Below are 14,597 nucleotides of genomic sequence, written 5' to 3'. Positions count from 1 at the left end.
TCTGTGGCTCCCGCCTGTCCCAGAAGCCGTCTGCCCCCGTGGTCCCCACTCTGACCTGTAGAGACTAAGCTCGGCGGAGTCCCGGAGCCAAGATGGCACTCTCTGCAGGGCAGGTCTCTGTCCTCCGGCTGAGAGAGGGTTTTTATAACACTGACACCAGAAGCACTTAGTGAGCTAAGGAAGCAAGGCAGTACCCACGCAGAAGCTGCTGCACTGACTAAAGAGTGCTTTTTTGTATTCCTCTCTAGGATGCCATTGGCTTCAATATGGCTGGGCTCGATTATCTCAAGAGAGAGTGTGAAGCAAAGAGTGAAGTGATGTTTTTTGCAGAAGCTACTAGTCACTTGGAAGAGAAGAAGAGAAAACGAAAAAACAGGAAAAGGATGATTTTAACACTGACTTAGAACTGGAATGCAGTGTTTTTTTTTTTTTTTTCCTGCTTCTTTTCAAAGGAGCGTACACATAAACTGAGCTGTCGTGGAGTTGGCAACATAAAAATACCAAAAAAAGATCATGTTGTAGATCTTGGGGTACAGATGTCAGCCTTGGGTGAAGAAACCAGCATGGCTGTGACTACTGTCTCTCACCATTTGAAAAGGACAGATCTGTGTTTTTCAGAGTTGGACCTTTAAATTGTAGCAAGAAGCAAAATAATATTTTTTAATTGTGTATTTGATTCCGGTGTCTCATATTTATGGCAGAGCTTTTCTGTTTAGTGTGTGTGTCATTGTCCTCTAAAGGAAGCACCATGGCCAGGGGCTGAAAGGGATGATGGCCTGCTAAGAGCTGCCTGCTTACACCAGTGCAGGTTGGCGAGTCTGCGTGTAAGGACACAGTGCTGTTTGGACTTTTGGAAATACAATAGCTTTTTCATTAAAACCACTTAAAATGACTTGCTGGCTCTCTGAATATTAGGGGAGGGGTCTGGTGTTTATATATGAATGTCTGCATGGTAGGATATCTAGAAAAAAAGAGATGAACTCAGATAACTTTGGATTTTCTTAGTGGGAATTTTCCAAATAATAACTTAGACTCCCTTGTTATGGTCTAGTGACTAAACTCCAGTCAGATTTTTTTTATGTTTCTTAAGATAACGACCAGAGAGAAGGCCATACCAAGTTTATCTTCCTAAATTTCTATCTAATGGAACCTGTAAATGTGACCTTGTTTGCAAAAGCATCTATCAATTTGAAGTCCTTTGGGATGAAGATAGCCTCTAAATGAGTAATTCACAGTAAGTTGTACTATGTGAACAAGGCAAAGGATGAGTGATAGAGCTCGTGTCAGTACTTAACATCTAGAGACACAGCCAAGGGCAGTAGTAAAAAGTATCCTCCAGAGCTTCCAGAAGGAACCAGCTCTGCTGCTGTTGGTGCCTGGAGTTTAAGTCTGGCTATGACTTAACAAGCTATGAGAGAATGACTAGTGATTTGTAGTGCTCCATTATGGAGGCCTGGGAACTAGACAAGTGGCATTTTATTGCCTTTGTCTGTCATTCTTATAGGCATAGAGTGGTGCTCTCAGAGAACTTATGATGTGTGACTTAGGAACATAGAACAGCACATCACAAGAGTCCTGTGGGCTAGATGCTGACAGGATTTACAAGAATGTAAAACAGTGCCACTGCTAAAGTATTGCTTAAGAAAACTCATTTTATTTATTTGTATATTTATTGATTTATATGAGAAAGAAATCAGGGAAATAACACCTTTTACAATAGCCTCAGGTGGTATAAAAATATTTTGAGATTACTTTAACCAAACAAGGGGAAGACTTGTATGATTAAGAACTTCAAGTCACTGAAGATATCTGAAGATGGAAAGCTCTCCTATGCTCATGGATCAGTAAGATTAATACAATAAGAGTGGCCAATCTACCAAAAGCAATTCAGAGATTAAATGCCTGCCCAACAAAATTTTAAAACAATTTTTCATAGAAACTGAAAGGACAACTTTCATAAGGAAACACAAAAAAAGATACCTAAAACAGTCCTGAATAATAAAAACTACAGGAAGTATCACTGTCCCTGATTTCAGATTGTACTACAAAGGTCATACCATAATAAAAACAGCATGGTATACAAAAACAGACATATTGAACCATGAAATCTAATCGAAGACCCAGAATAAATCCATACACCTATGGATACCTGAATTTCTATAAGCTAGAAACATACTGGGGTGGGGGCTGGGGGGCAAGCATCTTCCATAAATGGTGCTGGTCAGACCGGATGTCTGCATGTAGAAGAAGCCAAGTAGATCCATACTTAACACCCTGTACAAAACTAAATGGAGACAACTTGAACAGAAATCCATTAGCACAGGCTCTAAGATCAACAATTGGTAAATGGGGCCTTCTAACATGTGAGAAGCTTGGGTACACATGGCAAAGGACACTCATTCAGACAAAAGACACTCATGCAGCCTACAGAATGGGAAAAGATGGTTACCAACTATATATCCAATAGAGTACTAATATCCAAAATATATAGAGAACTCAAAACAAACAAAAACTAGACATCAAGGAAATAACCCAGGGCTAGTGAGATGGCTCAGTGGTAAAGGGGACTGGCTGCTCTTCCAGAGGTACTGAATTCAATTCCCAGCAACCACATGGTGGCTCACAACCATTTAGAAGGGGATCTGATATCTTCTATGCCATGTGGGTGTACATGCAGTAGAGCACTCATACATTAAATAAATAATAAAATTTAAAAAGAAAAAAAAAACAATTTAAAAGTGAGGTCGAAATCTTAAACACAAATTCTCAATAGAGGAAACTCAAACGGCTGGAAAATACATAAATAATTCAATATCCTTAGCCGACAGGAAAATGTAAATCAAAACTACTTTGAGATTCACCTGTCAGAATGGCTAAGATCAATAAAACAAGTGACAGCTCGTGCTGGCAAGGATGTAGAGAGGGGACACTCATCCACACAGCCCATCATGCTGGTGGGAGTACAAACTTGTATATCCACTGTGGAAGGAAGTCAGTGTGGTGGTTCCTCAGGAAAATGGGAATCGATGTACCTTAACATACACATATACTACTCTTTGGCATATACCCAAAGGATGTTTCATCCTACCATAGACATAACCATGTTTATTGCTGCTCTATTTATAGGAGCCAGAAAATAGAAACAATCTAGATGTTCCTCAACAGAAGAATGGATAAAGAAAATGGTACACTACACAGTGGAGTATTACTCAGCTGTTAAAAAAAAAAAAAAAAAAAAAAAGAAACCATGAAATTTGTAGGTAAGAGGATGGAAGGAGATAAAATCATCCTGAGTGAGGTAAACCAGAGAGACAAATATGGTTTATGTTTGCTTCTGTATAGCCATTAGCTGTTAAGTTAGTGATAACCAAGTTACAATCTGTAGAACCACAGAAGTTAGGTATAAAGTAAGGGACAAGCGGTTACAGATAAATCTTGTTAGGAAAGTAAAAGTGAATATTTAAAGGTGGATGGGGGGGCGATTGGAATGGGAAGATTGAGTTGAGGGGGACAGAATGAATAAAAGGAGAAACAGTTAAGATTAAGGAACATTTCAGGGGTGGTATGGAAACCTAATAGAGCAGCAGCTTCCTAAAATATGTTTATATATATGAAGGCTAGCTAAATGAAATAGCCAAATAATAGGGGAGATAGAATTACAACTATCCATTTCTTGTCACCAAATTAAGCCCAAATTGGGTTACATCTAATTGAGTTGTTGGTAAAGAGGTTCCATGGGAATCTCCAAAGAGCCCAGGCTATAGCCAAGATGCTAGGTTGCCCTCCACAAACTGATAACCAGGCCCATTGTGGAAGACAACACCTACACAACTCATTGGACCCCGAGAAGTTGAGCTGGTGCCTACATAGAGCCTTACATTCTAGTCTCTTTGGTACAAGAAGGTACTCTGCATGTTACCAAAAGAGAAATAAACACCAAACCAGCCACAAACCCTTTGATCAACAAGAGTGTCCTGCCTGCAAGAGATGCTAGGGCAATGGGGCCCAAAGCTTGTGGGAGTAATCACCCAATATCTGCTCTGCTTAAGGTCCACTCTGGGAGATGGTACCCATACTTAACACTGCATGGGTGATCAAGAACCAGAGACTAGATGCCCAGGGAGCTAGGAGAAAACCAAATCCTACTGTTGTAAAAAGAAAAGAAAAAAGCAATTAAAATAGTCCTAGTTACTTATAGATCAGTCCCTGGCTCAATCACTGTCGAGAAACTTCCACCTGTAGCCGATGAGAACAAAGACAGAGACCCATGGCCAGACATGCAGAGGGTGAGAAACCTAGGAACATTCAGACCTAAATGAGATACCTCTGTTAATGCCCTCCCATCCCCGCCTCCAAGACGCAGGGAACCTAGTGAAAGAGGTGGAAAGAGTGTAAGAGCAGAGGGGGATGGAGGACACCAACAAGGCCCTCTCAGTCAACATGATCAAAGCACATATGAGCTCACAGAGAATAAGGCAGCATGCACAGGACTGTTACAGGTCTGCACCAGGTCCTCGGCTTATAATATGGCTTCCAGTCTAGTGTGTATGGGACTCCTGAGTGTGCAAACAAGTGGGTCTCTAAGTTTTGTGCCTTCTCTTCAACGCTTTTCCTTCTGTTTGTCATGTCCACTCCAATATGATGGTTCTATTTTCTTATTATCTGTTAGAAGTATGTTTTTTTTTTTTCTAATGAGAGACAGAAGGGAAGTGGATCTATATGGGGTAGGAAGTGGGGAGGAACTAGGAGGAGTAGGGGGAAAACCATAATCAAAATATTTTATGTGAAAATAATATTTTCAATAAAAGGGAGTAAAGGTGTTTAACTTATAAAATGGCGTTGAATATTCGGGGTGGGATGTCATGGTTTGAATATGTAATATTCCTCAGAGGATCATGATTTGATTGGTTGGCCCGAGGTGGCAGTGCTGCTTCAGGGGATGTGAAAACTTCCTAAGGTGGGGCTTTGCTGGAGGATGGTCAGTCACTGACTGCTGTTGTCTCTGCCTCCTGGGCCTGTGTTACAAACTGAGCCTGCTTTAGCATGCTACTATGACCATCATTATTACCTGTATGATGTACTGAAACCTCTGAAGCTGGGCAAGTTAAACCTGTCCTCTACAAAAACAAAGCAAAACAAAACTAAACAAACAAGCAAAAACCTGATTTTTTAAAATGTACTTAACATACTAGGTTCATTATTTATTTAAATATAACTTAAAGTTTCCAAGTTCTAATTCTTCTTTGGTAAGTATTGATAAATTTTACCTATGTAAATAAAGCCCTTGGAACCAACATTACAGTTATACAAGGGTCCAAGATATATGAAGACAACTGATTTAAATGTAAATTCTGAAAACATTTCCCTTTTTGGCTGTAAGAAATCAGGGGAAACCCTGAGGTCTGTCATCTTAGGCGTGAGCGGTTGGCTACATGGCACTCACTACTTACAGGTCTAATGATGAGTGGCCTTTTGAGACATGACGACTCCAAGTGAAGAGGAGGAGATTGTGGAAGTCCTGAAGACCATGGGATTTTCTTTTCTCTGGGAAAGATCTTTTGGTCGATTGTCATAGTTACTGCTTGTTAAAACTGGTAAAATATTCGTTAAGGACTATGAGCTTCACAATTAAATGACCTTTTATACAGACACAAATAACATTTTAAAATCAGAGTCTCCATCAGCATTAGCTCATGGTGGGTACCCTGCTGGTACGGCAAATCCTGCCCACACATCCTTGGGTACAGGTCCTGGATCCTTGTGTTTTAGCATAAATGTCTTTTTTCCACAGTGTGATTCTTTCTTTCCCAATGTCCTGGTCTGTCTATGAGAGGTCATCACCACCAGGCTCCAGACAATATCAACATGCTGATTTCATGCAGTGTAGGTAGGGATAGGTCTAGATTTTGGGACACTAGCCAACCCAAGCCGCCCATGTGGGAACTGCCCAGTTCCCCCTCCTTGAGGCCCAGAGACCCCAGATTGCTCCCTTTCTACCTCCGAGGACTGGGGTTCAGTGACTTCCCACAGCCAGATGCTCACCCAGGTGGCATAGAGAGTGCACGGGAGCAGTAGTTCTCTGAGTCTGCCCACACAGAGCACTGGAGCTCTGTCAGGATGCGGGTTCTCTCCCACCCTCCTTTATATCCCCATGCTTGCTGCCCAACGGTCCTCCACTGTGTCATTAAGGTAACATACTCTGTTCCTTTGGCCCCTCTTCCTCCTCTAGAAACAGATCCCAGATTTCTCTTTCCCATACCCTCCAATATCAGCTATGTGTAAAGGACTCTTGAAAACTTTCTACTGCCAGCTCTTTACTTTCCAGATGAGATCTTGCTACTAAGCTCTGCGGCTCAGTTGCCGGCTCTAAAATGGATTTAAGTCATGTGCTTACATCTGTCTTAATTTCTACTTTGGCTTTCTCCTCCTTACCTAACATCATCCATTCATGTCCACGAATGTCTTTTGTCCCCAATGTGTAGTTCTTGGCTTAGGGGATAACTAATGAAGACCATTTTGCCTTCCATGTTTTCCTAGTTCCTTTCATCATTTCTGCACTATGTGTGGTTACAAAACCTGAGCTTTAAAGGATATTTGCTTCCACGGGTAAGAACAGAACATCATGCTCCGTCATGATTTCAATATTGTGGGAGATGTGTGCTGAGCCCTTGGCACCGTCTTCACCAACAGCCATGGCAAAAAGCTCTACCTTTAGCTCTGCTTGCAAACCAGCAGCCACCTGTAAGACATCAAATACTGGCTTTAAACTAATTTTGACAACACACCTAAATTCTCCAAACTTCAGTTTTCTCATCCGTAAATTTGGCACTAGTAAATATAAGCATGCGTGGTGAATGAGTGCCATCCTGAGTAAAGGTATATTATTGCCATGAGCACGGTCATGTCAAGATCCCTGTGCCTCAGACCCATTGGAATTTCAAAGCCTTTTGCTGATCCTTGGTCAATGCCTGAGTGTTGACAGTAAGTGTAGGAAGCAGCCACACCAGCTATAGCAGCTTCCTTTTCAGGGGCGTTTATAGCCTGAGACCACTCCCCTATAGAGAACTCCGAAGCAAGATTAGTTTAGCCTCTCTCTGCATCTGTACTACCAAATGGTCCACCGGATCCCAGCTTTTCTGGATGTGTGTCTATCCTTCGTTCCCTCGACACCCCAGTGGTCACATTTCCACAGCCCAGCTGTGTGCGTCAGGACATATATGTCAGAATTATTTAGCATAGTGGAGAATTCCAGGAAATAAATGGGACATGCGACAAAGTTCTGAAGGTTGTTAAGAGTTTGTGTCTGAAATATCCCCAAGGGCCATATAGTACAAGTTTGGTGTTAACCCATGGCACTATCAGGAGCTGAGAGAACCGTAAGGAAGCCAGGTGGTAGTGGTGCACGCCTTTAATCCCAGCACTCAGGGAGACGGCTGTCAGTTATGAGGCCAGCCTGGACTATACAGTGAGTTCCAGGGCAGCAAGGGCTATGCAGAGAAACCCTGTCTCAAAAACAACAACAAAAACCTTATGGATCTGGACTTAGTGCAAAGCAATGAGGTCACTGAAGGGGGTGTGGGCTCCTCCTCTGTTTCTCTGCTTCCTGGCAGCCATCAAGAGAGCATTTTGCTCTCCCATGTGTCCCTGTCCTGATACTCCACAGACCCTGAAAACACAGGGCCAAGTGATTACAAAGTGACACCCCTAAAGCTGACACAAAGGCAAAAACCAGGTGCTGCATGTGTGGGTGGGGGAGTGGGGACAAAGTGACAGGGCATTGGAAGTAGGGAAACTTGCAACACCCATAACTGTTTTTCTCCTAGTTTCCTCTTCTGTCTCCATTGGTCCCTCCTCCCCTGTGCCCTAAACAGACACCAAAGTTCTCCTTCCCGTATTCTCAAACATCTGCCATGTGTAGGGGACACTTGAATTCTGACTTGACTTCTGAACAGAGAGCTCTGTTTAATTTCTAACCTTAAAACCCTAAGTCATATCCTAATATCCATCCTACAATCTAGAGTTGTGTGGCTTCTTGAGGGTTGGTAGTGAGTTTCTGTCTGCTAAAGGGAGATTTTATCTAAGAGAAATATGAATGTAATGCATGAAGCTTGATGAGTCACTATTGATTGGTCTCTGGGATTCTAATACAGGGTGTGGAGGGTGATAGAGCCAGGAGAGGGAGACAGAATTAGTGTAGATACCAACTGCTTGGGTCTGAAAGAGAGGAAGAGGTTTGTACTAACAAAGAAGAAACTTAATATATAGTGAAGAAGTGCAGCAAGGCATTGGCTGCTTGCTTTGTTCTTGGAAGGCACACTAGCCAGGAAAGGAAGACGTGTTTATGTTTCTAAGCTGCCTGTCCAGGAGGCTGGTGTTAAAAAGCAGACTTGAGAACAGTTATCTAAAATAATGAATAAATCACACACTACCACATGGAGAGCAATTAAATACAAATGGAAATTGTAAATACAGTTTTATAAATAATAGAATTGAAAAGTGTTTTTTTTTTTTTTCTTTTTTTTTCACAGTGTATGGGTATGTGTGCTGGAGCAGATCCCAACACCGTTTCTCAAAGTCCTGGGCTTGGTCCTCCAAGTCCAGCAATCAGAAGGGGTGGGTAGTGATGAAAACCCACAGGAGAGCTGGAGTGGTGCCCCCACTGCTACCCAGGATTGGGGCTCATTCTCTCAGTGCTGGCAGCTAACCAAGCTGAGCAGTGGGTAGATTTACATAGACAGGAGATTATAGATTATAGGTTTTTGTCAGAGCCAAAACCTACTTTCATAAAGGGGAAAGAAATACCCTTATAATGTGGTGAGCTTCAAAGAATACACACTGAGTTTTTACTACTTATAAAGGTTGATCCAGCAGTCACTTAGCTGTTGGAACAATCTAGATTAAAATGAGATTTACTAACTTCTTGAAACAGTAGAAGGGCTTGCTTTGATGTTTTTTTTCTTTATGTTGTCAAGAGTTGGACATCTTTTTAATATATGTTTATTTGGGGATATGGGGGCACAGGCCTGCACGTAGATACACACATTTGCCATGAAAACTGTGTGTGGAGGTTAGAGGACAACTTTCAGGGGTTGGGGTTGGCTCTGCTTTTGCCCCATGGCTCAGGTCTTGAGGCTTGGTGACAAGCACCTTAACCTGCTGAGCCCCAGCATTCTGACACCTTGACATCGTACAGTGGTGAGTTATTTCAGGAAAAAATGAATAGGCATGGATTTGTGAATATCATGTCAATGCTGGCATATCTTTAGAATTTCAGCCTGTGTCTTACTGTTCTGCTGTAGATTGTGATAGGCAAAGTAGGAGTGTCATAAAAAAAAAATCTGGTTTGTACACCTTCATAGACCAGCTGAACAAAACAAGGTTCAGAGCATTGATGCCCAACCTTGCCTGGTGTGAGATGGTCTTTGCAAGAAGCCGATAGACTCTGCAGTGCACTTAAGTTGACCACTGTATGTAAATAACAAGTGTGGCTGCTTTAGTGGCTATGGGACCCTTGCTGTTCTCCTGAGCCCCATACACCCATTTCTGTGCCTGAAAATTTGTGAGCCCACTGGCGTACCTACTTCACATTCTGGCCATACCTATCTAAGTGCCTGCTGCATGCCCACCCTGTTAAGTTCCTGTATGCCATCTCTCTTCTATGGCTCTATTAGTAGCACAGGCAGGAGTCCAGCAGTTACTGAGAGATGAATAGCCTGGTGAAGCCGTCAGCTGATGTGCTCACGAGATGGTTAGGTTTAAATTTGAGATAAACTTGTGTTTATCTTATATAACATGTCTAAATATATATTGTGAAAGTAAGTAGGAATATAAATGATATTCACTTAATATTCACTTTTTAAAAATGAAACATCCCATTTTTGACAACGTAGCAAAGTCAGAATAGGTTTAGGTTTTATTTTTGGTTTCTGTTTCTTTTAGTGTTTATATTTAACTGAAACACAGAAGTGTCTATATTTATAAGGTGCAGTGTGATGTTTAGATGTGTGTACTCCCTTAGTGAAGCTCATTCTGGGTAGTTAGCATAGCCATCACATTCCAACATTTATCCTTTGTGTTGAGAATACTTAAGCAAGAAAAACAATACTTCTGGGCTGGCAAGATGGCTCTGCAAGTAAGAACACTGACCGCTCTTCTCAAGGTCCTGAGTTCAAATCCCAGCAACCACATGGTGGCTCACAACCATCTGTAATGAGATCTGATGCCCTCTTCTGGTCTGTCTGAAGACAGCTACAGTGTACTTACACATAATAATAAATAAATCTTTAAAAAATGATAAAAAAAGAAAAACAATACTTTTTTTCATGTAATTGGCATAGTTCCAGGTTTCCTCTTTTACAGTGTGACATCTTTAAATTTGTGTTTTCAGAGAACGTTGAAGAAATAAAACAGCTGATGACTTTAGTAAAATAATGTGATTTCCTATTATTATGCTAGATAATATTCTCTGAGAAGCACAAGAAAGTAAGCCAGATTTATATAAAGTAGAAAGAATGGGATGAATGTTTTCATGGAGAATATGTTACTTGTCAGAAAAACTCGATTTTCTAAATTTTTTGACATACTTATTTTATATGTATGAGATCTCCCCCCCCACAACCCCTGTGCATGTATGTCTGTGTAGTACATCCATGAAGTGTCTGAGGAGATCAGAGAATATTCTGGATCCCCTGGAACCAGACTTAGCTGTGGCCATGCGCTGCCAGGTGGGTTTTGTGAACAGAACCTGGGTCTTCCGCAAGAGCAGCATGAACTCTTAGCCAACTCTCCAGTCCCCAAGAATTCAAATGTTCAGTGACTGTACATCACTGAACTCCTGTGGCAAGTGAGGACAGCTTCCCGGGTGTCCAGCCAAAGTTATTATCTATCTATCTATCTATCTATCTATCTATCTATCTATCTATTTAACTTGTAGGGTTTTTTTTTTTTTTTTTTTTTTTTGTCGTGGTTCTTATGATTTGGAGCCACATAGGGGCCCTATCTAGGGACTCTCTTTCCTATGATACGAGAAATATTAGACCCACTTATGGTGTAAGCTGAGTGTCAGAATCATATAAAATGAAGGAATTCAGGATGATGGTATAAAAGCCAACTAAAATGTAAACATACATGTTCACATGTGTGCATGCAAACACACACACACACACACACACTTGATAATATGAACTTACAGGCCCAGGTTTATATGTCACTTTCAGTCCAGTGCTGGGTGGGGGCTGCTTCACTCTAAACCTACCAGGAAGAAAAATGGAAGAAAATTAACACCGCAATGAAGACAAAGCAAGGAAGGAATACAGTGCTATAAAACCCCGAAGGTGTGAAACTGGGAGCCAGGGGGTCCATACCATGTATAAACAACAAAGACCTTAAGATTCTAGGGAATCCACAGCATGTGCAAACAACCTAAGGCCTTAAGAGTCCATTGAGGAAAGACTTTGGGATCCACCTATTTCCTACCTGCCTTTTCAACAGTTCTCATCAGCATGAAACAGACTCTAGCCTGTATTCCCACCCCTGGTTGCTACTTGGTGACGGCCTCAAGCAGAGCTCTGCCAGTGTTTGGCTGGTCTGTGCCTTGCAGCATAGCCATCAGTATTAATGTGAATTCTGACAGCCAGGCCAGGCAGCTATAGAACAATGGGACTTTGGGGAAACAGCAGAGCATGGGAACTGGGCTTCCCCCTGACTCCATGTGGGGTTTGCATTCTTGGGGAAAGGAGGGACTGAAGGAGATCGGGAAATGCTGAACGGCTTGAGAAGTCCTGGGCTCACATGTGCTGTTTGTGGATCTCTTTTCCTGCCTGTGCTCTGTGGGTTCTGCCTAGGGTTGAAAGGCCTGGAGTATTCTGCAAAGGAGTGCTTGCTGGCACACTGACTCCTGCCCTCTCCTACCATCTGCCTTGTTGTCTAATCATCATAGCTGATCAAGCAGTGGGGTGAAATCTCTAAAGCCAGAACCTTGAGTCAGAGAGACAGGCTCTATCTAGAGTCCACTAGTTTAGGGATAATTCTCTATTCTCCCACCCACTTCATTGGTAACAACCTGGAAAGAAAAATAAAATGTCTTAAGTGGTGACTTGAGTCTTCTAACCACACTGTTTCTTGGGGAGCGAACATCCTTAAAGGTGGGGTTTGCCTCAACTAAAAGGTGACAGTAATCTTCCAACTTGGATGCTTCTGCCATTTTTCTGTATTTCAGTTCTATTACAGAACCATAAACGTTTTCAAAGGGTTTGTCATTATATAAGAAGAACTCTGCAACTGCAATATTTATTGCATTGCAATGGAAACCTTCCCCCCCATGCATATTGTGCTTTAGCTCAGTTCAGAACAGAGCTGAGGACTCTGCAATTCCAAGTGTCCTTGGCATAGATTTATAGTATATTGATCCAATGAAAATGAGTGAACTCCCAGTGTTGCTCTGGTGACCAAAATAAAGTGAAGTCCTTGAGTGTGGTAGAGACAGCAATGACCTGTTTGGTATTCAGAAGGCCTGATCTTCCTCATGCCAGCCTGCAAGACCTTGAAACAGATTATTCTGTTTCGTTATATATAAGGTGTCAAAAGGCTCAAAGATTCCATTGGTTTGGGTCTAGAAAAGCACCAAGTATGTTTTCAGACCTATACATAAACTGAACTGTGGGCTAAGATGTTTATTAATAGTTAGGTCTTCATAGCTAAAATTACCATAGTACTTCAGTTATTCTTTTTGTCTTAATCAGGCAGAAATAGTGTGATTAGAAATAGTATGATTTCAAAATCAAAGACAAAAGGAAGTTTAAAAGAAAGGAAGACACAAACATCAGGCCACAACTGAGGGAGTTGAAATTATCATCTGTTCTACTAGTAAAAAACTTGTGGGCCAAGAAGCAAAGAGGGACTATATTCAAACGGCGGAAGTGAAATATCTGCCAGCCAAAACCACTATTCCCAGCAAGGCTATCCTTCAGAACTAACTGATTTTATAAACCAGCAAAAGCCAAGGAAATCCATTACCACTGAACCTGTCTTCCAAGAAATGCTTAATGAGGTTCTTCAAGGAGAAACAAAAGGATGGAAATTACTATCATGAATATGTATGAAACTATAAAACTCACTGGAAAATGGAAATGCATACTTGGATTGGAACACTCTAGTATTATTAACTGTACATATTCATCATGGTCACAGCATGCATATCTTTGTCATGAAGTTTAAAGCCAAAGTGATCAAAAATATAGAGACAATAACTAGGAAATATAGAAAGGCACAAATCCCACATTTTTATATGTAGTAGAAGCTGTTGTCAGCTTAACTTGTAATGATAAGCTGTTTGATGAAGTGGGCTGTGGTGGTGCACTCCTTGAATTACAGTATGAGAAGGAAGAGCTCTGTGAATTAAGAAAAGTCGGGTCTATATTTCCAGTTCCAGGCCAGTAAAGGTGTATAGTGAGACATGTCTTTAAACAAACAAACAAACAAACAAACAAAGTTTTATCTAGTAGCATTGGAGCCTGTGCTGAGGCGGCTAGAGTTGGGCCCTGCAGGGCTATGGCAGGACAAGAGCTTGCCAGCTTCTGTTGGAGCCTGGAGCAACCACCAGAGGAATCTCTCTGCTTCCAGAGTGTATATGGGGGCTTGAGGGTTTCTGCACAGAATACCTTTCCAAGTTTCCTTTCCAAATCTTTGTTTCAAGGAAACTTCCAGACATTCAGATCAAAATCCAGGTCCAGATCTTAATCTAGGCTTAGGTCCAGAAGTTCTCTATTATACTATACAAGGTCACAATCTTGGTCCTGCTCCCTTAGTTGATCCAGAAGCAGGTCTTACTAGCCAAGATTATCAAAATTGTTCTGGTTGGCACAGCCATCCCCCCCTGCCCCCCAATGCTTTCTCAAAAGTGTGACTGCAGCTAGGATGTTGGAATGTTGGGTTGAGTGTATATATCACAGGAGGAGATCTAAGGGAAGCCTTCTCTAAATAGAGCACCATTGCTTTTGTGTCTCCGGTGCATGGATAACCCAGGCTTTTGAGAGGATTTGTCTCTGGATATTCTGAAGTACAGATGATGCCAAGGAAGCTAAAGATGAATGGAGCTTGATGGATGTGGAATTAGAGTTTATTTCTCTTTAGTAGAGAGGGCACATAGCTCAACACCGGGAATTTTGGAGAGGCCCCCTTTTGTCATGTGGTTGCATTTTATAGCAGGTTTCAATCTTCACAGCACCCCAGATTTAGTAGAAAAACCTCTTAAATGAACTTTTGTACAATTGAAGCATCTCAGTTGTCAAAACTTGGACTGTAAAAAAATACATGCAAAACATACTTTTCCAAAACATCTAATTTTGGACAAAGCTCTGAACTACACAAATGCAGAATGAAAGCAGTGTGTCAACTCCCACACTGTTGGGATCCACACAGAGGACAGGGTCTGGGTTATGATGGTGGGATATTATTATCATACTGAAAAGGTGGCAGAGGTGGAGGTAGACAGAGCACTGCACAGACAGGGGCCATTGTGTGGAACGGCATCGGCTCAGGACACCCAAGCCCAAGGTCTCAGCACAAAGGAGACTTGTTTGCCATAGAGGGACAGTGGG

The 14,597-nt window shown here is 41.8% G+C and overlaps 2 protein-coding genes across 3 annotated transcripts in view; one reads left to right on the top strand and one right to left on the bottom strand.

Annotated features, from left to right (window-relative positions):
• Wdr3 (WD repeat domain 3) overlaps positions 1–892 on the top strand; it is a 24,499-nt gene extending 23,607 nt beyond the window's left edge. For both annotated transcript variants that reach the window (XM_021157135.2, XM_029474902.1), the window contains exon 27: positions 249–892. In XM_021157135.2, coding sequence (XP_021012794.1) covers positions 249–404 — 156 coding nt within the window. In that variant the 3' untranslated portion in view covers positions 405–892. The remainder of the gene's footprint in view (positions 1–248) is intronic.
• Spag17 (sperm associated antigen 17) overlaps positions 1–14,597 on the bottom strand; it is a 248,890-nt gene that overhangs the window by 4,441 nt on the left and 229,852 nt on the right. The window contains exons 46-48 of the mRNA XM_021157134.1: positions 11,190–11,250; positions 6,595–6,739; positions 5,451–5,594 (exon numbers count right to left, since the gene is read on the bottom strand). Coding sequence (XP_021012793.1) covers positions 5,455–5,594; positions 6,595–6,739; positions 11,190–11,250 — 346 coding nt within the window. The 3' untranslated portion in view covers positions 5,451–5,454. The remainder of the gene's footprint in view (positions 1–5,450; positions 5,595–6,594; positions 6,740–11,189; positions 11,251–14,597) is intronic.

This window comes from Mus caroli, chromosome 3, assembly GCF_900094665.2.
Source record: "Mus caroli chromosome 3, CAROLI_EIJ_v1.1, whole genome shotgun sequence".
In the NCBI taxonomy this organism is placed as follows: domain Eukaryota; kingdom Metazoa; phylum Chordata; class Mammalia; order Rodentia; family Muridae; genus Mus; species Mus caroli.
This window is presented reverse-complemented; position numbering and strand designations above follow the sequence as displayed.